At 46.0% G+C, this 23,763-nt stretch overlaps 1 protein-coding gene across 1 annotated transcript in view; it reads right to left on the bottom strand.

The window, feature by feature from the left end:
- Positions 1-23,763, bottom strand: part of Dnah2 (dynein axonemal heavy chain 2) — a 117,773-nt gene that overhangs the window by 52,118 nt on the left and 41,892 nt on the right. The window contains exons 15-37 of the mRNA XM_023723334.1: positions 18,672-18,818; positions 17,176-17,332; positions 16,318-16,557; positions 15,879-16,067; positions 15,531-15,678; positions 14,887-15,079; positions 12,373-12,573; positions 12,134-12,290; positions 11,342-11,516; positions 10,761-10,924; positions 9,552-9,713; positions 9,360-9,463; positions 6,401-6,557; positions 6,154-6,236; positions 5,861-6,041; positions 5,217-5,355; positions 3,220-3,437; positions 2,561-2,662; positions 2,133-2,258; positions 1,747-1,857; positions 1,266-1,454; positions 616-719; positions 330-519 (exon numbers count right to left, since the gene is read on the bottom strand). Coding sequence (XP_023579102.1) covers positions 330-519; positions 616-719; positions 1,266-1,454; positions 1,747-1,857; positions 2,133-2,258; positions 2,561-2,662; positions 3,220-3,437; positions 5,217-5,355; positions 5,861-6,041; positions 6,154-6,236; positions 6,401-6,557; positions 9,360-9,463; positions 9,552-9,713; positions 10,761-10,924; positions 11,342-11,516; positions 12,134-12,290; positions 12,373-12,573; positions 14,887-15,079; positions 15,531-15,678; positions 15,879-16,067; positions 16,318-16,557; positions 17,176-17,332; positions 18,672-18,818 — 3,637 coding nt within the window. The remainder of the gene's footprint in view (positions 1-329; positions 520-615; positions 720-1,265; positions 1,455-1,746; positions 1,858-2,132; positions 2,259-2,560; positions 2,663-3,219; positions 3,438-5,216; positions 5,356-5,860; positions 6,042-6,153; positions 6,237-6,400; positions 6,558-9,359; positions 9,464-9,551; positions 9,714-10,760; positions 10,925-11,341; positions 11,517-12,133; positions 12,291-12,372; positions 12,574-14,886; positions 15,080-15,530; positions 15,679-15,878; positions 16,068-16,317; positions 16,558-17,175; positions 17,333-18,671; positions 18,819-23,763) is intronic.

Genomic DNA, 23,763 nt, shown 5'->3' with positions numbered 1-23,763 from the left:
TTTTCTTGCAACTAAAAGTTACATGAGGGGCTGGGGAGATAGCTTGGCTCTCTAAGCACCTGCCTGACAAATGCAAGGACTCAGGTTCAATCTCCGGTACTATAGGCCAAGCCAGCCACCCAAAACTGGGTGTGGTGGCGCACACCTGTAATCCCAGTGCTGGGCAGGCTGAGTCAGAAGGACCACTAAGAGTCTGAGCTGTGTAGCAAGACCCTGTACCAAATAAATAAATAAATAAATAAATAAATAAATAAATAAATAAATAAATAATTTTAATTTTTTTAAAGCTATGTGAACAGGCTTCTGGGATATCATGCCAGTATACTGACCTGGGCCAAGCCTGAGTACATTCGGCCCATGGATTTATAGTCCAGGCCTTCAGAGCAGTTGACCACGATGACATACAGGCCCAGAGCCTTGCCCAAGTCCTTGACAGTCTCTGTCTTCCCAGTACCTGCTGGGCCTTTAGGGGAGCCCCCTCGATGCAAGTGTAAAGCTGTGGTCAGTGTCATGTAACACCTAAGAATTGAGGACAGGCCTCTGGTCAGACTCTTGAAAGCCAATCTCAGCTCTGTAGTACCCACCCAACCACCTTGTGCATCTCCCAGGGCAGACCTGTCCGTCAGAGGGGTGATGACCAGCCGTCCAGAATTTCCCAGGTATTCATAGCCATATTGGAACTGTGTATTGGTCTGGCGGATCACACAGTCATCGAGATCCTGATGAGACAGGACAGAATGAGATGGAAAGAGCTGGAAAGAAGAGTGGAGCAGCGAGAATGGCTGACAGCAGGGGCCAGAGAGATGGCTCAGTGGAATGAGTGCTTCCCTCGCAAGCATAAGGGTCTGAGTTCAATCCTTGGTTCCGTCAAAAAAAAAAGAAAAGAAAAGAAAAAGAAAAAAAGAGAATAGCTGACAGCAGCACTCAGAGAGGGGAAGAGGCTACAGGGGGCCTGAGTTTCTGTTTAGATTTGGGAAGAGGAGAGTTTATGGCCAAGACAGAAAGAGTTTTGCATGCCATATCCACTCTGATCCATGGCGGCAGCTGCCCCAAGTCTTTCTGAGCTGGGATGACATGATGTTGAGTGCTGCTTGGAACCATTACTTGCCACCCCTGGATCAGGAGGGGAGGTGGTATGGAGTTAGGGTACTGTGATAGGACTAAAGTTTGGGTTAGGATATTGTTACATCTAGACATCATGAATTTAGTTAAAGCTGAAGGATCAGTACTAGGGCAAGAGAGTAGGGAGTTGTTCCTTCCAGCACCTTTTCCCAGTAGAACCGAAGCTGGCTAAGCCAGTCAAAGGAATTGACATCCATGAGGCCGCTCTTGTAAAGCTTCTCCAACACATCACGAGCATGAATTTCAATTGTCACTAGAGCCACAATTTTAAGCCTCATGATCTTGGTCAAGTTTCCCCTGATGGCTTCTGAATACTTATTCAGTATCGACACCTGTGGGATTAGTCAGGAGAGAAGAATAAATGAAGCAACACAACCAAAGCTGAATCACACCTCACCTCAACCTAATGTACCTCCAACCCAAAGTCCTCCTACCTGCAAAGCTCCTACACCCAATCTCGGCACAGGAAAGCCTAATTCTGCTCCACACCAAACTCCACTTTGTGGACTTCTGTCATCACCCTCCTGATCCTTTTGCAACAAGCCTATTCTAACTCCTACTCTAGCCACCACCCTCCCATCAATTCCAACTCGAGACCTATTCCATACTTAAAGAGTTCCCCACCTGCTTCTTCTTCATGACTTTGAGGATTTTCTTGTCAGCCCGCTCCTTCGCTGTCAACAGGCACTTGGTTACATCGGCTGTCCACTGGATCTGACTGGTTGTGATCACCATCTGGGTGAACGCAGAAGCTGAATCCAAGGCTCTGTCCTTGGCCACCCACACATCCAGCTCCCAAGTCCCAGCACCCACCCCCATCCCACCCCCACTGTGCTTGATCCATCCTGGAGGGTGGAGAACACACCTCAGGTCAGGTCTAGCACATAGGGTACCAGGGCCACAGCCCAAAAGAAGAAGTCTCCATTTTGTAAGACTCCAGGGCCTTACCACTTGTTGGTCCTTCTTAGTGCCACCTTTAATGGTTCCCATTTCTGTTGGCCCCAGCTTACCTGGCCAGCCCACTCCTTCACCCACTTGTCCCTCTTGTTAAGGAACTTCTTGAGGGCCAGGCGGCAGTTCCGGAGAAGGTCCCGTAGGGTTATCTTCATGGTCCGTTCCACATCTCCAAGCCAGGACTGAGGAGAGGTGAAAGATCAGAATGACTCAGCTTCAGGGTCAGTAAATGTACAACAGCAGATATGGGTCCCCCATGGAAACAGAAGCCAGGAAACAAGAGTATCTGATTTTCAGAAAGACACTTAAGATTCAAGACCGAGGTTTTAACTGCCAGGAATGGTAGATGGAGACAAGGGGTAGGGGAGCAACTGAAAGAGCAATGAATAGCCCTCCAAAGAGGTATTCTGTCCTCACAGAGCCAAGAAAATTTTCTGGAAGGAAGCAGAACCAGCTTGATTCTTAGACCTTTGCCACAACTCACCTCCACAGGCCCTTCTAAGAGTACAGGGTGGAAGAAATCAATGTACTCGCCATCCCCTGAGAACATTCCCACAGCTTCCCACTTGCTGCCAGGACCCCCCATCTGTGGAAAAAAGAAGCTATAATGGGCCAGGGATATGGCTCAGTGGCACAGCTCCTGCCTGGCAAGTGTGAGGTCCTGGGTTCAATGCCTGGTACCTCCCACACACATACAGAAAGGAAGCCACTAATAGGCTGGCCTGTCTGCTCTTGGTGTCAGCCTACAAGTACATGAGCCCTTTAAGAGGAAAACTCTTTTCCTGTCCTTTCAATACTATCAATTATAAAAAGTACTATCCTGTGAGAATCTAGAAGTTGAATGTGTGTATGAGTGGGTGAGTGTGGGTGTGGGTGTGGGTGTGTTATACTGAGGAGGGGATTGAACCTAAGGACTTTACACTAAGTTATATGCCCAGGCTTTTATAATTTTTTTTTATTATGAAACAGGGTCTCAATTGTTAAAATTGCCCAGGCTGGGCTCAAACTTGTGATCCTACTGGCTCAACCTCCCAGAGTGTGGTGGGATTACAGGCATGTGCCACAGCACCTAGCTGAAACTGAATTTCTTGATACGATCATCCCTTCTTTGCCCTCTGACCCATCATGGCCACCTCTACTGGCCTTCTGTATTCTCAGCAATTTGATGTTGTCAAAGCATTTTTTGAGGTGTGGCTGCACAGCCTCTGGGTTTCGAGACTGGCCCAGAATCTCCAGCAGGTCATCATTGGACAAGAAGTAGAATCGAGGGAAAATGTGGCGCTTTGTCTCTAAATACATATCTAGAGACTTCTGAATATCCTCCAAGATTGTGTTCATTTCTATCAATGTATCCAAAAGTCCTGGAAATAAAAGAAAAAAGACACTGAATTTTTAAAATTTTTTTATTTTTTAGGGAAGGGTCTACAGGGTATTCAGATTCCACTACTAGATCGGACTCATAGTGATCCATCTGTTTACAGCCTCCCAAGAGCTGGGATTACAGGTGTGCCCTACCATGCCCAGTCTCAGTTGCCATCTCAGCACAGGCTGTCAGCTCTTGATTGTTGGGGTTCAGATTACATAAGGGTTTTAGAAGCAGAGAAGTATCCCCATTCCTCTATCACACTTATCCCATTCTGTTTATTATCAATTATTCATTACAGCTATTACACATGCTATAGCTTCTACATTAATTATGTATCATGTGGCTTTACTAATTCAACTCCCCTCAGTCCCAACAGACCTGCTCCACCTAAAAACTTGGGACTATGCTGGTCAATCCAAGAGCTTCTGAAAATGGAGACATTTTTGCATTTACACAATCCAACAGGTTGTCATTAGATTTAAGTACAAATTGTATGCACTCAGTGGAAGTCTAGGGCCAGGAACAGGCATTTAGCTCAATAGCACAGTGCCTGCCTGGGAAGTTGAAGGTCGAGTTTGATTCCAATACTGAAGAAAGAGAGAGAGAGAGAGAGAGAGAGAGAGAGAGAGAGAGAGAGAGAGAGTCTACACTGACTACAGTCACCTGTGTCCCTCACACCTAACAAAAGGGGCACCAGCCCAGGATCGAAAAGACCACCTATCTAATGACAGTTCTTACACTTACTGGCATGTCAACTAAGCTTGTTGAGTTTCAAACCTCTTTTTTCAGTAAAATGGCCATAAAAATCTATCTAAAAAAAAAAATTCAACCTGGGTATGGTGGTTCATGTCTGTAATCCCAGCACTCTGTGGAGGCTGAGGCAGGAGGATCACGATAAGTTCAAAGCCACCCTGGGCTACATGAGACCCTGTCTCCAAAAAAAAAAAAAAAAATCAGGCTATTATACAAAGGGCTAGTGATAGAACTCGGTGGTAGAGTCACACCCACACACACACACACACACACACACACATAATATTAAACAAAATGTATTTACAGTTATGCATTCCCAGTAACCTTAGTTTCCTCCTAGCCTACATCCCTATGTCTTATGTTTTGATTGGTTTCCCTTTCTAGGTTGATGCTCCTGAGTACAAGCCCTGAAGCGACCATCATGCCTTCAAGTATGTACACAGTCAACAGTTGTTGTTGCCTCTGCATGACCACCTGAAAGATCACTCCCTGGATATCACAAAAGGACCCCAAAACCATGGGCCAGGTAGATGTGTTCTATGCATTCAATGGTAAGATCACTGTTTTTATGGCTTTGCTTATAAATTGCTCCAAAATATAATTTTGTTAACTTTTCATTTGGAGGGTATTGAAACAAGGTTTCTCTACACAGTTCAGGCTGTCCTTGAACTCACTATGTAGCCCCACACTATGTCAAACTTAGTCCAGTCCTCTTGCCTAGCCTCAAGGGTGCTGAGATTACAGGCCTGGGCCACCATGTCCAACTTGTCAGGTTTTGAACCCAAGGCTGTCTAATTCCACATCCCGTAACCACTATGTTACATTCTATTCAAGTAATTGTTGAACTGAATTTACTAAACTATTACTTAATGCTTAGAAAAGGTAGAGGTGATGGGAAGTGTTATGATAGTGAGGTACAGAGTCAATTTTTTTTATAAATAAAGTGTGTGGCTATGACCTCACATACACATAGAACCAACTGTGGATTCTATATTGAGGCAAAAGGCCACACAGCTCTAACCTGGGTAGTGGGTGCTGTGGAGAGCATTGCTGTCCTTGTTCATTCGGTCCATGATGGATTTCCAGTTATTGTTGACCTGGTCAAATAAAGCTGACTCATTGGGCAGCTGCTTGCGGATGTCCTCTCCTAGAAAGATATTCTGAGGGCCAAATGATTGGGGTTAGAGGCGCTTCCCACACTCTCTCCCCACTCTATCCCTTGCTCCTGAGTCAGGGATTACAATTAAATAGAAGACACAGAACACTAGAAATTAACAGTCCACATGCCCAAGTTCTAGGAAGAAAGTAGGGATCCAAAATCAGGTAGCTGGGGCCAAGAAAAAAGAGTGAGAATCTGAGAAAAAGACCAAAAGCTAACAGAGAAGTAAGTAAGGTAATAACTAAGGGTCAGGTAGCCAGGGGTACAGATAGACTTTTGTATGGTGTTGCTTTTTTTTTTTTTTTTTTTTTGCGGAACTGGGGATTGAACTCAGGCCCTTGCGCTTGCCAGGGAAGCGCTTATTCCACTGAGCCATCTCCCCGGCCCCCAGATAGACTTTTGAGAGCTGAGAATGAGGTCAATATCAGGACCAATAGGCAGGTCCTTTCCACACACACAGTAAAAAAAGGCAGGAAATATGCAGAGCTCAGGCACTGAATCCTGACCTCCAGGTACATCCACTGACGCTGCACAGTGAGCACCATCTCAATAACCTCCAAAATGAGGGAGAGACAGCGTTCCCAGTGGTCCACATCCTTCTCAAAGGCCTTGACAAAGCGAGATGCCTTCATGGTCGACAGAGCTACCTGGTTATCTTCCAGTGCCTGGAATATCTCTTCTGTACCTCTGGAGCACAAGGGGTCAATGTAATAGTCCATGCCTGTCTGCCAAACCTTGGTCCCCACCCTACAGCCCTGCTCACACCGCATCCCTCTCTCCTGGAACTCCAGGTCTCTACCTGAGCCGGTGGTGGCCCTTATCTTTGTAGGGTACTATGTCTAGCTGAGTCACATCCCAGGTCTTGGCAATGTTCTGTAATGCCTGTGAAGAGAAATTAGGAGACAGAGAGTCCAGTAACTAGCCCCAGGGGAGGAGGAGCTGGGAGGTGTCTTCAGATGGATCCATTCCAGTGGGACTGGCTGGCTAAAAGCTGGCATCCCAGGAAGCTTAGGGCATGGAGAAGATGGATGAGGGTGGTGTCATACCATTTCTATGGCCAGCTCTTTGGTCGCTGAGGCAGAGATCTCCCCAATTTTTTCTACATGCTGATCCATTCCAAGCTCCACAATCTGCTCCAAGGTGAAGCTTTCAGATTCCTGATCAAACACCCACTGGATTTCATCCCTGACCTGGTCCCAGTGCCTACAACCAACAACAAAAGATGTATGACCAGCAGGCCTCCTAAAATGCATCAGAGTCATTCCCAGTGGCTGAGGGGTGCTGTACAATAGAGTGTGTGCCAATGTGAGGTCCTAGATTCAACCTCCACTGCACCCCCCTAAAAAAAATCACTCTCTGTGCTTCTTCCCATTGGGACACTCTGATGACACCATGATGACATTAGTGTTCCCACCAGGCACTATGGTTCTGGGTATTTATTAATTCATGATTCAACAGATTTTACTACATAGCCTCTGAAGTGCAATCTCAGGCACCTTAGGAAACACAAAGTTTGACATGACACCCTCCAGGAGCTGATTCTCTGGAGAGATTCAAGACAGGTGTGCATTCAATAAATTGTCACAGCTTTAGTATAGATCATGCACGAGGCCACATTCTTTACATGAAAAGTCACATTTAATTCTCACAACCACTCCATAAATTAGGAAGTATTATTATTCTACTTACAGATGAGGAAGCTAAAGCTGAGGCCAGTTAAATAACTTCAACAAATAACAGAGTTAAGCTATACTTAATCACTGCCACTTAAGAGGTAAAATGCTGCCAAATACATTATACAGGAGGTGATGCAAAAAAAAAAAATTCATTTTCTCCCAAATGGGTAGATAATGACTAAAACATCACTCAATGCCTCCTCTGTCATATAAATTCCAGATCCACTAAAAGAGTTAAACTTGAAAAACAGCACTAGAGGAAAGAATGTATTTGCAACTTTGAAATAGGAAAAGTCTTTTTAAGCAAGGCACAAAAGCAAAAGCCACATTGGCTGCATCTGCATCAAAATAAGATCTTCTGTATGACCAAAAACATAAGGCTTAGCCACAAAAGATAACATGAAGCAGGAGGACATGAAGGGAGGCCCTGGGGAAGGGGACAGAGAACAGAGTCAGCCAGTGTGGGCAACCTAGAACTGTGCAAGAAGCAGAGAGCAGTGGCAGGCTTAACTCTGGACGCCTGTACCATGTTCACAGCTAGAGCCAGGATGTGGATAGGATGAACCTAAATGTCCATCAAGCAATGAATGAAGAAATGTGGTATCTATGCACAATGAAATATTATTTTATCTTTCTTTTTTATTTTTATTGATACAGGGTTTTGCTATGCAGTTGTAGCCCATGCTGGTCTGAAATTTGCAGCGATTCTCCTGCCTCAGCCTCCCAAATGCTGGGATTACAGATGTGCACCCCTATGCCCAGCATATTTCATTTTTAAAAAGGAGGAAATCCTGTCATTTGCAACAAGAAGGCTGAGCCTGGAGGATTTTACGTTAAGCAAAGCTCAGGAAGACATATGCCAGATGATTTCACTTATGTGGACAACCATAAAAAGGCAAATTAACAGAAGCTGAGAGAATGGTGATCAACAGGGCTGGAGATGGGAGGAGGATTGGGAAACATTACTCAAAGGGTACAAAATTTCAGTTTCCCATAAAAAATAAGTTTAAGTGATCTGTGGTACAACATGGTGACTATAACAATGTGTCACATGCTTGAAAGTCGCTAAGTGTACATTTTAAATATTCTTACCACAGAGAAATAAGCATGGGAGGTAGTATGTATATTAACTAGTTCAACTGAGGTATTCCACAATGTCTGCATATCTTGAAACATCACCTTGTACATAAATATATGTAATGTTTGTAAACTAAAAAATAAAGGGCCAGGGAGATAGCTCAGCCTTCTAAGCACCTGCCTGGCAAGCGTGAAGACCGAGTTCAATCCCTGGTACTGCATGCTGGGCCAGCCACCAAAACCAGGCATGGTGGCACATGCCTGTGTTTCCACCTCTAGGGAGGCTGAGATAGGGAGAGCATTATAAGTCCAAGCTGCATAGCAAGACCCTGTACCAAATAAATAAATAAATGTGTGTTTTTTTTTTAATTTAAAAAATAAAAATAAAAGCCAGGAACCAGGGAGGTAGCACAGCAGTTTAAGCACATGCCTGCCAAGCATAAAGTCCTAAGTTTGATTCCTGGTTCCAAAAATAAAAAATTAAGGAAAATTTTTAAAAATTGGGCTGGTGAGATGGCTCAGTGGTCTAAAGCACCTACTTAGAACAAGCTTAGCAAAGCACAGGGACCACGGTTCAATCCCCCAGCACCACATGCCAGCCAGCCCCGCCCCCTGGTGGGCTGAGCTGGCCACACACACACACACACACACACACACAAATAAATAATTAAAAAAAAATTTTTTTAAATCAAAAACAAAAAAGCTGGGCCAGGAAGATGGCTCAGTAGAATAAGTGCTTCCCTGGCAAGCGTAAGGGCCTGAGTTCAATCCCCGGTTCCACAAAAAAAAAAAAAAAAAAAAAAGCTGGGCAATGTGGCATATGCCTATAATCCCAGCTACTGAAGACTGCAATAAGAGGATCTAGCCTGGCCAATTTATCAAGATCTTGTCTCAAAATAAAAAGGTCAGAAGATTGAGCTCAGTGGTGGAGTGCCTCTGGGTTCAATCCCCAGTTCCAGAGATTAAAAGAATAAAGTAAAATTATTAAATAAATAAATTTTAGAGCTGGTGGCACAAAGAAAGGTGGTTCCGTGTAGAGCACTTGCCTATCATATTGAGGCCTTGGATTTGATACTCCATTCTGCAATAAATAGCCAAATAAATATATAAAAATTAATTTTTTAAAAGGGAAAGAAGATGTATACTTGAGGACAAAGAGAAAGGCAAAGCTGTGGATACTTGAACTTAAAAGAGAAAACAGGTGACTTAGAGGGGCAGACTGGTGAACCCCAGGGGACCAGAGCAGCCTCACCTCTCCCTGAGGGCAGGGTTCCGCAGGTCTGAGATGAGAGGCATGGTTCTCTTGAACTGCTCTATTTTGGATCGCGTGGTTTCGATAATTTCCCAGTTTCGGTCCTGAGCAAGAGCGGGGTCATCAGAAGATGCAGCCACGGCCCCTATCCTCAGTGGGCACCCCACTGCCGCTCGCCCTGCCTTGGCACACCTTATACTCTTTGGCTAGTCTTGTGAGGCGACGAAACAGACCCTGTGCCATGGTCTCCATGGCCTCCGTCTGCAGAGTCAGGAAGCGGCCCGTCTTCCACTGGTTCCAGTTCTCCTCCCAGTCCCGAGTGATCTCCCATACTTGCTGCAATGCATCGAGCTCCTGCCAGGCCCAGAGCAAAGACGCATTAGGAGAAGGGGCACCTGCCCTCTTCCCCTGACAGCCGCTGAAGGCCTCTACTCTGCTCCTCCAGCTAACAACGCCACCTCCCTTCTCATTTTCTCCACTCTTCACCCATAAGGGCTCATCAAGTACTAAGCACATGAAAAGAGCTTCGGAGTCATTAGTCATTAGGGAAATGCAAATTAAAACCTCAGTGAGATATCACTTCACACCCACTGGGATGGCTAAAAAAAAAAAAATTTTTTTTAGAGAGAAATAGTGTTGGCAAGGATACGGGAAAAATAGGAACCCTTGTACATTGCTAGTGGGAATATAAAATGGTGCAGCTGCTGTGGAAAATAGCTTGGCAGTGCCTCAAAAATTTAAACATAGTTACCATATGATCCAGAAATTCTACTGCTAGGCTTCCCACAGAATTAGGAACAGGTGTTCAAACAAACACGAGTACACGCGTGTTCCTAGCAGGACTACTCACCATAGCTGAAAGGCAAAAACAACCCAAATGCCCATCGACTGATGAATGGGTGGACAAAATGTAATACAAACCACAGAGTATGATTCGGCCATAAAAAGGAAGAAATACTGATACAAGATGGGTGAATCTTGACTCTATACTAAGTGAAAGAAATCTGAGACAAAAGGGCCTCATATTGTATGGCTCCATTTATATGAAAGGTTCGGAATGGGCAGATACACAAACATGGAAAACAGATTTGTAATTGTAGTTGACAGGGGCTGAGAAGGAAGGGTGTGAGGGTACTAACAGGTCTATGATCCCCTTTGGAGTAATAAAATATTTTGGAACTAGATAGAGATGATGGCTGCACAGTGTTGTGAGTGCACTAAACGTCACTGAATTGTTCACTGTAAAATAATCCTATTAAGTGAATTTTATCTCAAGAAAAAAAAAAAAGCTGCTCATGAGCTCATCTGCCTGCTACCAGGTGTCTCTGCAATCCCTTAGGAGCACACCTCCTGTCCCCTGTCCTTATCCCTGTTCCCATTGGGGCTAGCTCAGCACACCACCTTCTCCAGGTTCTGGAGGTCTTTGGAAGCTGGCTGCTCAATCTTGAAGATGCCCAGGTTGGAGCGGAGACTGTTCTCTTCATCATGCAGAGCCATCAGCATGGCCCGCACCTGCGCAATCTGATCCAGGGCAGCTATGTGGCCCACGTTGCTGGTGAAGGGCCCTGGGGAAGTCAGAGTGCGGCTCAGTTTCCATGAGTCCATGATCCTGCAAAGCAGTCATGGCTCTCTTGTCTCTTTGTGGGCAAATTACTTCTCCCCTCACATGAGAGTAGGAAGGGAAAAAATAACAGGGTTGGCTGTGTCCAGACAGCCCTGGAGCACCTTGGTAAGAACTACTCAATATTGCTGAAAGGCCGGCAACAGATGGGACACAGCAAGGTGGCGTTAAGAACCCTGGAGATATGGCCAGGGCTGCCACCTTCCACCAAAACTACTACCCACGTGAGCTCCTGCTTTGTCCATGACAGAAGCCCAGGAGCCGCTGTGACTTCCACGTGCTCCTCCCACCCGTGCTGACCTTCCCAGGACACAGGCGAGGCACTCAGGGTCTCAAAGGCAAAAGGTGGAGCAGGGAGTACCTTTTGACTCAAAATCTTCCAGCAGGTTGTGTGCTTTCTTCTTAAAGTCATCAGCAGAGAGAATGAGGCCCGTCTTGAATTTCTCTTTGTGTTTTTTCAGCATTTGTTCACTGTCCAGAAGAATTTGTTGGAAGACAACCCACTCCCCATCGAGTTTGTCCAGCATTTCCAGTACCTGGGGATGCCAGAGAGGGAAGAAATAAGGATGACCTATCTGCAGGAGATCTGTCCTTCTTACCAGTGCTGTGTGTGTGTGTGTATGTGTGTGTGTATGTACATGCATGCATGCACACATGTGCACACACATGCTGAGAATGGGCCCTGTGCATTATGCATGCTAAGAAAGCAAGTGCTCTTGCTTCTAATGACCCACAGACCAACGTCTATGGGTAAGCTTTTGGTGTTTTCTTGGGAAGCAGGGAAGACAGGATTGCCCAAGCTGGCCTTGAACTCCTGGGTTCATGTGATCCTCCCACCTCAGGCTCCTGAGTAGCTAGGACTCAATTGGCTAGGATGCAACTGACACCAATATGGCTTACAGGTGAGCTTTTCATGTATAAGGAAAGCCCAAGAAATTAAGCCATGAGTTGCTGGGATTTAAAGAAATCCAGAAGCTGACCAGAAACACCATTTGAGTTAACTTTGCCTCTCAGGAGCTTCAGAATCTTGAGCCTTCTCCCCTTATCACTTCTCTGCACTGCCCCTGACAGCACCAGGGTCCCCCATAATCTGCTGCTGCTGCTGCTGCTGCTATGGGCCCTACTCAGGGGACCAAACACTACCAGGACTCACCTCATCCGGAACTGTCACCTCATACTTCTCCAGAATGGTGAACTGTTCATGGATGGGAGGGATCTGGGTCTCCAGATTGGGCAAATCATGCTGAAGGGTATCCATGAGCTGCAAACTGACCCCCAGTTCCTCCAGGGTCTGGGGAGGGCGGCTGATTCTAAAGGTGGGTTGAGAGAATACTGTAAGTGGAAAGCATGGGGCTACTCCAGCCCACCCCACCTACTCCCACCAAACCCTACTTCTCTCCATTGTCCTTCAAGTAGGTATGCAGTTCCAGCAGGTGCTTCGCTGCCATCTCCTTGAGCAGAGTTGTGAACTTGTTCTGCCACTCATTGCAGTGCTGCACCAGTGAGAATTTGAGGTGCGAACAATCCAGCAGCACAAACTGGATGTTGAGGACCGTCTCTTCCTTCTGCACATTGTTAGCCACCTCTGTGTAGCTGTAAAGGTCCCAGAATCCTGCTAGCATGATCTACCTTAGCAGACATGCCCCTGCCCTGACGCAGGCTCAGGTCCCTATTTCCTTCCCCCCAGGCCTATGCAACAGCTCTAGAGAGTTTTACTCCTAAAGGGTGTGTCTTGTGCCAAACTGTCCCCCAAAACAGCTAGGACTATGTCAATTTCCCAACTGCTGGCTAGAAGCCAGTGGTCACATGCCTTTCCCTGGCATTCAAGGCCTTAGAGCTTCATAGGTCTAGACTGAGCTTATACAGTGCTACTTCCAGCTCTAGGACCTCAGGCAAGTGTTCCATCTTAAGAGACAGAATTTTTATAGCTCAGGCTGGCCCCAGGTTCCTGGTGCTTCTGGCTAGAACTTCTTTCTTTCTGCTATACCATGGACTTGATATTTATTTATTTATGATTTTTGAGATTGGGTCTCACTATGTAGTTCAGGCTGGCCTTAAACTCACTCTGCAGCTCAAGCTGGTCTTGAACTCACAACAATTCTCCTGCTTCAGCCTTCAGATTGTAGGCATGTGAGACCACACCCAGTTTGTACTGTGGATTTTATTTGCTTAGCATATATATCTTAAACTCACTATGTGGCCCAGGTTGGCCTGAAACTCACAGCAATCCCCTTGCCTCAGCCTGCCAAGTGCTAGGATTACAGGTGTGCACCACCACACCTGGCCATGGTGGATTTTTAAATGCCCCCCCCCAAGTCAATGTTATTGGGAGGTTGTGGGAGGGGAGGTTTTCCAGTCATTGGATACACGAAGGGGGTGGGGGGCCCCTGAGCCCCTCTCTTTCAGCCCCAACCATGAAGTTGATGGCATTACTCTCACCATGATGTGTCCCCACAAGCCCAAAGCAAAGAAGTAAGATGGTCATGGGCTACAGCTTCCAAAACTGTGAGCCAAAACAACTTCTCTCACTATAAGTTGATCACCCAGGTATTTGTTATAGTAACAGAAAGCTGACTAACATACCTTCCACTGAACTTGGCATCTTGTGTAACTTTATCATACCATGCATCATACTGAAGCATGTATAACAAGGTGTAATACAGTTATACAGTTACTTGTATAACAAGCATAACAGAGTTATTTAGACTTTACAAAGTGCTTTCCTATATATTTAGTAATCTTACAATGCCCTGAGGTAGGTTACACAATACGTGTTTCCTAGGATAGAGGCCCAGAGAATATGAGAAACCTGCCTAAGTTTGCTCAGTGAGCAGACTTGGGACCCAAGCCTTTCTAAGCCACCACAGTGACTGCTGTCAACAATACCTGTATTTTTCTTACTACACTAGCACCCATGGAAGAGAGACTCTGTTTTTCCTCTCTTTTTTAACTCTTTATGCCCTCTTGGAAATCATGCTGAATGAATGAATGATTGATCAATCTGGGGGCATGAAAACCTGTCAGTTAAGACTGAAATTTAAAAGGGCCAGCCAAATAGCTCAGCAGATCAAAGCACCTGCAAGCAGGCACAGGGGCTGGGTGTTGGATCCCCAGGCCTACTGTACCAGCCCCGCCCCTGGGGCGCACTGAGACAGCAATTGAGACTGAGCATGGTGGCACACACATGTAATCCCAGCACTTTGGGAAGCTAAAAACAAGAGAATCACTACAAGCCCAATCTACGTAGTGAGACCCTGTGCACCCTGTAGACCCTGTCCTAAATTCATTAAAAAAAAGAATTGCATGCCTATATCTGGTAATCTGAGCAACAGATTTTACAATAACAATATGTAATATAGCCAGTGTTGTTAATTTTCTGTTCTTGTTTTGAAATTCTGTTCCACTTTTATCATCTTATGGTGCTTTTTTGTCTTTATCTTTGTTTTTATTATTTGTTTTTGGGCTTTTCCTCTTTAAAATAAAAGTGATGGGGCCAGGGAGATGGCTCAGTAGAGTAAGTGCTTGCCCGGCAAGTGCAGGGGCCTGAGTTCAAACCCTGATTCTGCAAAAATAAAATAAAATAAAATAAAAAAGACCGATATTTAAGAATCATCTTCAGTTTCATTCTAGCCTGCCTCTTTTCATCTTTTAAATCTCTAGCATTTCTTCTTTTCCAAAAACAACTGTACTCCCCTAAATGATGGGCTTTTCCTAAACCTAGTCCAGTTCTTCCAAAATCTCTACCCTTCTGAAACAAAGGCCCAGCATCCTCAGTCTTTCTGTTCTCCTGCAGCTGACAACACATGATGTCTGTGCTGCCCACCCCAGCCTGCTGCTCCAAGTTCCCCCACCAATTACAGTACTTCCACACCTCTTCTGGACTCCTGCACCTCCCCTTCCACTCACCGGGCAATGTCAGCATCAAAAGAAGAGACAGGGGGGTTGAGGCGCTGATAGCGCCGGATGAAGGAGTCCTTGTTGATCTCCCAGATTTCCCGGTACATATCCCAGGTCTTGAGGTAGTTCTGCAGCAGGCTTGCATTGTTGGTCATGCCGCTGCTGATCTGGGCCTGGATCTTCTTGATGTCCTCATCTCGCTCTTTAGAGGACACAGATTCTTCTCACTGATGTCCACTCCAACCCAAGCTCCAGCCTAGCCCCTGGGCACTGCCCTGGACCCTCCACTCCAAAGAAGTAGCACTCAAACATGAGCCTTAGCAGGCAAAGGGGAAGACAGTAAGTGATGGTGTGATTCCATCTCTTCCCTAGGATCAGAGGCCTCTCCTGTGGGGATCTAGGCCTCTTGTAGCCCACCTCCAGTGTCAAACTTGTCTTTACTCACCGTCAATCCCAGTGCCCAAATTTCATGAGCATTAGTCACCTAATCTCAAGCCCCATGGATGTCCCTCCCTTCCCCAGACTGAGTTGGTTTCCCACTGGCCAAGGAAATGACTGACCTAGTACATCTGGAAACTACCCTGATCTCACCTCCTGATTCTGCTCAGCCTCCAATAGCCCTATACATTGTGTCCTCCCCACTGCTCACTCACCCACAATTATATGGATGGGATCCCGTTGCACCTTGCGTTTGATAAGGATATCAGGAAGGTGGCGGAAGACAGAGATGGTGGAAATAAGATGACTGCCAATGTCATTGACCACACCTGCCAGAGTCTGCTGGGTGGGTGAGAATTCCACCTGCAGGGAGCACAGTGAAAATGGCCTTAGCATATCCTACAGCAGGGACAAACCACAGGACTGGTAAGGCTGAACCCCTCAGGACCAGATCTGGGGGCAAATGGAGAGAGACAAGGACAAGAACCAAGTTCAGGGATTGAAGGAAACTGATGGAATGAGGTGTGATATTTTGGGCCTTCTGGGGCCACAGTAGTTCTCACCTGGGCCCCACCCCCCTGAACATCGGTCTTCAAAATGACAAGAACTCGGAAAAGTGGGTTTGGAGTAGTCTTCCCATCCCCATTGATGGCCTTGGACAACTCTAGCAATGACCACTTCACATTCAGGCGCAACGCGTCCTCCATCATGTGATCTAGCCGAATTGTGTACAGCATCCACTGCTGCTGAATCTGGTGGGAAAGAGGATGAGAGAGAAGCCCTGAGGGAAGGCAGGGAAATGAGTCACCTGACTGTGAAGGGGGCAAGCTGCTTAAATAGAAAGGGAGGACACTGAATCCTGAGGAAGTTTGAAAGACTCAAGGCTGGCTGAATCCAGGACTAGAAAAGGACAACTGAGAAATAGCGTGGGGGAGAAGAATTTCCCTGGGACCAGGGACAGGGGTTTTGTCCAACACAGAACCCTAGGAAACAGATCCCTACCTCAGGGCCATCATTCTTGAAGACTTCATAGGTATTGGTCATGATGTTTACCACGTCCTGGTGTAGTTTCATCAGTTTCTTCTGTACAGCTTCCCGATGTTCTCTTTGGTCTTCCTCAAACTCCAAGTCCCTGTATACTCGCTTGCCACTAATGCGAACCAGCAGTGTTTCTGACATCTCTTGGGCCCGCCAGCCAATGGTCAGAGTGGCAGCCTTGAAATCATTCACAATCATCTGCACCTGGAGTCAGACCCCACCATGGTTCAGTTGGTCACCTTCTATGAACTAGCACATTTTCTACTGCATTGTCCTGGCACCCTGGATCTTGGATTTTGGATCTTCTTCCAATGAGGGGGTTCAGACCCTGGAGATCTGATCCTACCCTCCCCCTGTCCTCCAGCTAGAATTGCTAACATAAAAAAGTCCTTTCCCAACACACTTTATTTCTCTTTTTTTTTTTTTTTTTTTTCCAGTACCAGGGACTGAACTCGGGACCTTGTACTTGTGAGGCAGATGCTTATGCCACTGAGCTATCTCCCTGGCCCTCACTTTACTTCTTTTTTATTTATTTATTTATTTATTCGTGTGTGTGTGTGTGTGTGTGTGTGTGTGTGGCCAGCTCAGTCCACCAGGGGGCGGGGCTGGCTGGCATGTGGTGCTGGGGGATTGAACATCGGTCCCTGTGCTTTGTTAAGCTTGTTCTAAATAGGTGCTTTAGACCACTGAACCATCTCACCAGCCCCATTTTACTTCTTTTATGCTATCCCCCAAGTCTCTCTGCCACTACCCAAGACTCATGTATTGGTTATCCACTTTTATCAGCCTTGCAGACCTTAGGATCTCCTGGCCAAGGCCCACCTTGCTGGCATGTATGCGGCACTCCGTGATGAAGAAGGCACTGGCCCCCTTCAAGGCCCAGTTCAGCTTCTTGAGGCCAGGGTGGATCTTCTTATCCAGGAATCGGATACGCTCTTTAAATAGAGCCTGTTCATCTGGGGATAGCATGGCAATAATCCTGTGTTTAAGAGAAGACTATTAGCAGGTGGGGACAAACTGAAGACCTCTCAACACCAGGAAACTGAATGGAGGAATCCAAAGTTTCAATTCTAAACCAGTGTTTTCAAAAAGACACTGCCAGGGCCAGGGAGATGGCTCAGTTGAACATGCGCTTGCCTGGCAAGCCCAAGGACCTGAGTTCAATACCCGGTTCAAAAAAAAAAAAAAGACACTGCCAGGCTGGGGAGATGGCTCAGTAGAATAAGGGCTTCCCTGTCAAGCGCAAGGGCCTGAGTTCAATCCTCGGTTCTGCAAAAAAAAAAAAAAAAAAAAAAAAAAAGAGAGAGAGAGAGACTGCCTATGATGGTAGAAATGTTCTAAAATGTGCTGTCCAATATGGTAGATACTAGTCACATGTGGCTATGGAGAGCTGGAAATATGACCTGCTCAAGTGGGAACCCATGCTTTTATATTTTAATGAATTGATTTAAATGGAAATATCCACATGTGGCTAGAGGCTACCACCTGAACACGGCAGTTCTAAATACTCAAACAAGACAACTTGTTCCATCCCCTTGGACTTTTTCACTGAGCGAGACTGGGAAACTTAGCTGCTCTGGTCTGAATGCCATGCCCCCCACTGCAAACCCTATGTTGAAACCTTCACTTCCAAGGCAATAGCATTACTGGGCCCCTGGGAAATGATTAGGTCAAGAGGGCTAAGCACTGGTGAAAGGAATTAGTGCCTTGATAAAGGAGGCCCAAGAAAGCTCCTCCTCCTGCTGCATGTTGAGGACAGCAGGAAGTGGCCATTGATGAACCGGGAAAGGAGCCCCTACCAGGTAGACACAATCTACCTGGATCTTTGACTTCGCAGCATTGAGAACCATGAATTATGAAGTTCTACTGTTATAAGCCAACCAATCTATTTTGTGACCTGAACTTACCAAGACAGTACCTAATCCAGAACAAAGCCACACTCCAGAGATGGGTAGCAGGAGTTTAGAGACCAGAGGGATGGGAATGGCATCACGGCCTTGGTTCAATAAACCTGATGTCATCTTGTACCCATAATACTAATAGCACCCAGCTTCATTCCTAAAGAGCCTCATGGGGTAGGAACAGACCTGGTTGTTCTCTACAGCTAGAAGACGAAACTGCCCTCCTGCCACTCCCATCCCTTTGGTCTCTACAAGGGGCAAAAATAATGAGATGACTATAAGAGAAGCTTTTTTTTATATGGACAAATGTAATAAAGGACAGAAATTGTAGGGAATGGACAACATCACGGGATATAAAAAATAAAGAAGAGGAATAGAACTGCATGCAGAAGGGCTACAGGGAGACTGGAGCCCTACCTATTGTAGTCTCGAGCAACAAGTAGCAGGTTCTCCCGCAGGATGCGTAAGTCCTCGGCTCGCTCAGCTACGTTCATCACATAATGGGGGATCTCAAACAGCAGCCGTTCCCAGTAGTCAATCTCCACAAAGAGAATCAAAAGGGACCTGGAGAGACAGAAGAGCAGAGCACTGGAGGGGACTCTTCAGAGGGACAAACTAGAGCCAGCAGTGGAACAAGGAGGCTAGGGATGGGAAGCACAGAGGGATTTAGAGATAGAGAAGGCCAACAGAACTTCCAGGTGACAAAGGCCAACTAGACACAGTTATATTTGCTCCTGCCCCATACCACTTCAACAAAAGGAAAGGAAATTTGTGTGTTCAAGGTATAAGCCCACAGATATAAGAGGTCAGAAAACAAGTTAAAAAGCAGATAGGTAAGGACTAGAAGGGAAAGAATAAGTTAGCAGTGGAGACAGCTGAGAAACTACACAGGCTCTCTAAGATCTAGGTGGCTTCCAAGAAATCTCTAGAAGGGGTTGAAGATGAGACTTAAGCTAGATCTGTGGAGCTGTGTCCCTCCTCCACTCTGCATGGTCAAGCACGCATTTTCTCCTCACCCCTGCAAAACACTGGAGGTCTACTGCTTGACACAAAACTACAAACAGGGCTGCTGGACCAAGGACCCCAGGCGGAGTCGAAGGAGAGAATAATGTACCCAGAGCAGGGATATTACGTGGCCGCACACATGCTGACTGTTAAAATTCCAGTCTTTGTCCCCACCAGAAAATACATGCTGGCAGAGGGACCTAGGCTTCCTTGGGCAGAGTTTGGAAGATGCTTTTCTGTGGCCTCGGTCTAGCTTAAGAGGAAAATCCTAAAGGCAGTAAACTCAAGAGCTCCTCGGAAAGCAGCACACTGAAGCGACGCTGCAGCAAGCCTGACAAGCCCTCCCTGTCTTCTCAGAGCTTCCAATAAGCCTCTAGTTCCCTTCCTTAAATGTGAACCATGGGTCACAAAATATTGTTTTCTGCCTTTCCTAGTACCAAGACTGGGAGCCAAAATAAACAAGCAACTAGAGCGAACAAGAGGACAGATTGCTCAACCTAAGTAAGAAAAACCAACAAAATTGTCACAAACATCCGAGAAAAATAAAAAAATAAGAGACATGAAAAGCATACATGAAAGAAGACAAAGGTGCTTCAAAAAGAAACACTAAAAAAAAAAAAGGAAGAAAGACTAAAAGAGCTTTTGGAAGTTAGAAATGATAGTAGAAACATGGAAAAATCAAAAGACATAAAATAAAATCAACAGAAATCTCTCCAAAGGTAGAGAAAAATGCACAGAAATGGAAGGCAGAGGGGACTTCATATAAAAAAAAGACAGAGGGCTGGTAAGATGGCTCAGTGGTCTAAAGCACCTACTTAGAGCAAGCTTAGCAAAGCACAGGGACCGTGGTTCAATCCCCCAGCACCACATGCCAGCCAGCCCCGCCCCCTGGTGGGCTGAGCTGGCCACACACACACACACACACACATAAATAAATAAAATTTAAAAAAAAAAGATAGAAAATATTCCATTATTGATGTTACGTTAGAGCCAGCCAAATAGCTCAACAGATTAAAACACCTGCAAGCAAGCAGAGGGGCTGGGGGTTCAATTCCCAGGCCTGCCATGCTGGCCCTGCCCCTGGGGCGCGCTGAGACGGCAATTGAGACTGGGTGTGGTGGCGCACACCTGTAATCCCAGCTCTTTGGAGGCTGTAAACAGGTGGATCACTACGAGTCCGATCTAGTAGTGAGACCCTGAATACCCTGTAGAACCTTCCCTAAAACACACACACCAAAATATATAATAATTTTATGTTAGCTGACTATGGCAGCGCAGGCCTATAATTCTAGCACACAAGAGGCTGAGCCAGGAGAATCACCTGCTTGCACTATAACACAAGACCCTGTCTAAATAAATAAATGAATAAATAAATCCCCCCAATTTTATATTGATTATGTATGGGAATGGTAATACTTTGCAATTGCTGGGTTCAATATTAAAATTGATTTTACTTCTTTTTCCTCTCTTAAAGAACATACCAGAAGATTTTTCACTGCACATATAACCCTTACTCATCCCATGTGTTCCTTGCCTCCTCATTCCCAATGACCCTCTCCTTCTTCCATTCTAGGTGCTACACCCCCACTGCACCCCAGGACTTATTCACAGCTCCTCTGGATCTGGATCTGTCATGCAGGCCACTGCTCCTAAGCCTGAATCCCTCCTCCCACACCCTTCTCAAGATCCTGTGCTCTGACCTCCTGGGGACATGCGAGGCCCTGTTCTTTCTTTCTGCCTCACAGTGCCTTCTCATTTTCACTTTGTCCTCCACAGACTCTACTGTCTGTCTGTCTGTCTGTCTGTCTGTCTGTCTGTCTGTCTGTGTCTATCTCTCTTTCCTTATTGACGCTGGAGACTGAACCCAGAGTCTCACACACACTAAGCAGCTGCATCCTCCACAGAGCTACACCCCGAGCCCCGAGCCCCTTCGCACCAATCCTCACTCTCACGTCCCCCTATTAGTGTAAACCATCTGACCAAAACCCCAAATGCTGGCCAAATCCAAGCTAAGTAACGCTGGAGAAAGCCACTGTGCTCTCGAGGCCTCTCCTCCCTTCCAGGCTCTTCAGGCTCCAAGCCTGTGTCTGCCCACTCTGCTCTCCCCTCTACCCACTCCAGGGACTACTTGTAAATCCTTTGCATTCTTCTTGAAGTTGGGCTCCTTCACTCTATCAGCAGAAAGCCTCACCCCATAGTCACAGAAAAAAAGAAAGAAAGCCATGGGGAGAACCCCATCCACTTCCTGTTATAAAATGTGTAAGCTTAGCTGTCTCCATCCCTAGGCTCCTTCTTATTCACCATAGTATTCTTCCCTGTCCCAAGGTTAGCTGCCCCTCCCAGGCTGTTTCCTCCTTTCTCAGATGCAATTTTCTCCCATTCAGTCTACTAATTCCCTCAATCTACTAGTTCCTTCCATTATCAAAATAAGTTTTTATTTTTATTTTTTTTTAATTTTTATTTGTGTGTGTGTGTGTGTGTATGTGTGTGTGTGTGGCCAGCTTAGCCCACCAGGGGGCGGGGCTGGCTGGCATGTGGTGCTGGGGGATTGAACCACGGTCCCTGTGCTTTGCTAAGCTTGTTCTAAGTAGGTGCTTTAGACCATTGAGCCATCTCACCAGCCCCCCAAAATAAGTTTTTACAACCTTAATTTGTAAATGAAAGCAAATGTTTTCAACATTGATCCTGCTAAATAAATGAGGTACACACTCTGTTCTCCTTTGACACCTTGCCTCCTTTGCAGAACCATCCTACAAGATTCCCTTTCTGTCCTTTCCACCCATTCTCTCTCGTCTTGGAGAGCAGGCTCCCCATTTCACCCACTGTCGCCCCTGCAATTCACCAAGTTCATCAAGGATTCTCATAGCTGAGGGCAGGATGTTTCTCAGCAGTTTCCCCCCAGATCTTTCTGTAGGTTTTCACATCACTGTGCAAGGCACCCCACTTCTTGAAACATGTTGTTCCCCAGCTATATACCACAGCTGTCCTCTGCTCTTCTCTTCCCATTCTGGAGAAGCATCTTCGTCTCTCAGGGATCCCCAGGAATCACTCAGGTGAGTCTTAGAACACAGTAAAGAGATCCACTCTCTGGGCCGGGCAGATGGCTCAGTGGAATAAGCGCTTCCCTGGCAAGCTCAAGGGCCTGAGTTCAATCCCCGGTTCCACAAAAAAAAAAAAGAAACAAAGAAATCTGCTCTCTTAAATGACTTCCTCGAGACTTCACTCTGGGCAACTCTCTATCACACCATTATCCACCCCGGTGGCTCTCAATGCCTCTGCAAGCCCACCACGCCCAGATCCACATGGCTGAGCTCTAGACTTGTTGTTGTTGTTGTTGTTGTTGTTGTTGTTGTTGTTGTTGTTGCTTATTGTTTCTTGAGACAGAGTCTCCACGTGAATTCACTTTGTAACCCAAGCTAACCTCAAACTCACAGTGATTCCTGTCTCACCCTCCTGCGGGTTGGAATTACAGGCGTGCACCACACACACCTGGCAGAGCTCTAGACTTGTATGTATACGAAATGCCTATCTGATATCTATCCCCTATGCATCTGAGAGGCATCTCAAAGTCAGTGTGGCCACAATCTTGTCTGGAAACGTGAATCTCCTTTCTCAGGGAAAAACTACCCCCCAGGATCAGCACATCAGGAAGACCAGGACACCAGAGAAACCAGCACACCAGGAAGAGCAGAATCTGAGGAAGAGAATCACCAGAAATGAGCAGTACCCCAGGGAGAGGAGCAAGCCCCCTTCTGCCTACACCAGAACCATGTGTCTTCCCTCAGGTTCACTTTCCAACGTCCTACAACTACCAGCTCCTTTTGTTTTTTATTCTGAAGCAAAGTTCTGAAACTCAGATAGCTCCAAGGAAAATGTGATGATAAATACCAGGTGACACTTGGCCTCACGCTAAGCTCAAGTGTGTGCTCCATCGGAAAAGGCCACAGCCACGGGCTCCAGGCTGGCCCAGCCCAGCCATATTTTGACTTTTCAAGAAAAGCCACAAAGTGGATTTTTATACAAAAGTCTCCTGAATTTTAACTGTTAACAACAATCTCAACTGAAAATAATGTTGGGGGACATGACTTTGGGGCTGGCAATATTTATCCTTGACTCAGGTGGTACAGCAAAGAGGTTTGCTTTCCACAGATATTTATTAAGCTGGCCATATGAGTTTTAAGTACATCCCTGTCTATAATAAGTTTCATAATTTAAATTTTTGTTGTTGTTTTGAGAAAGGATCTCATTATGTAGTTTAAGTTGGCCTTGAACTCACTATGTAGCCAAGGCTGGCCTCAAACTCACAGCAATCCTCTTACTTCAGCCTTCAAAGTGCTAGGATTGCAAGCATGCACTACCATGCCTAGTCTAATAAAAATGACTTTCTCGCTCTCTCTCTCTCTCTTTTTTTTTTTTTTTTTTTTTTTGCAGAACCGGGGATTGAACTCAGGCCCTTGCACTTGCCAGGGAAGCGCTTATTCCACTAAGCCATCTCCCTGGCCCC

Source organism: Octodon degus, unplaced genomic scaffold (genome assembly GCF_000260255.1).
Source record: "Octodon degus isolate 3935 unplaced genomic scaffold, OctDeg1.0 scaffold00098, whole genome shotgun sequence".
In the NCBI taxonomy this organism is placed as follows: Eukaryota; Metazoa; Chordata; class Mammalia; order Rodentia; family Octodontidae; genus Octodon; species Octodon degus.
Note: the sequence above shows the minus strand (reverse complement) of the source record. Positions and strands in the feature narration are given on the sequence as shown.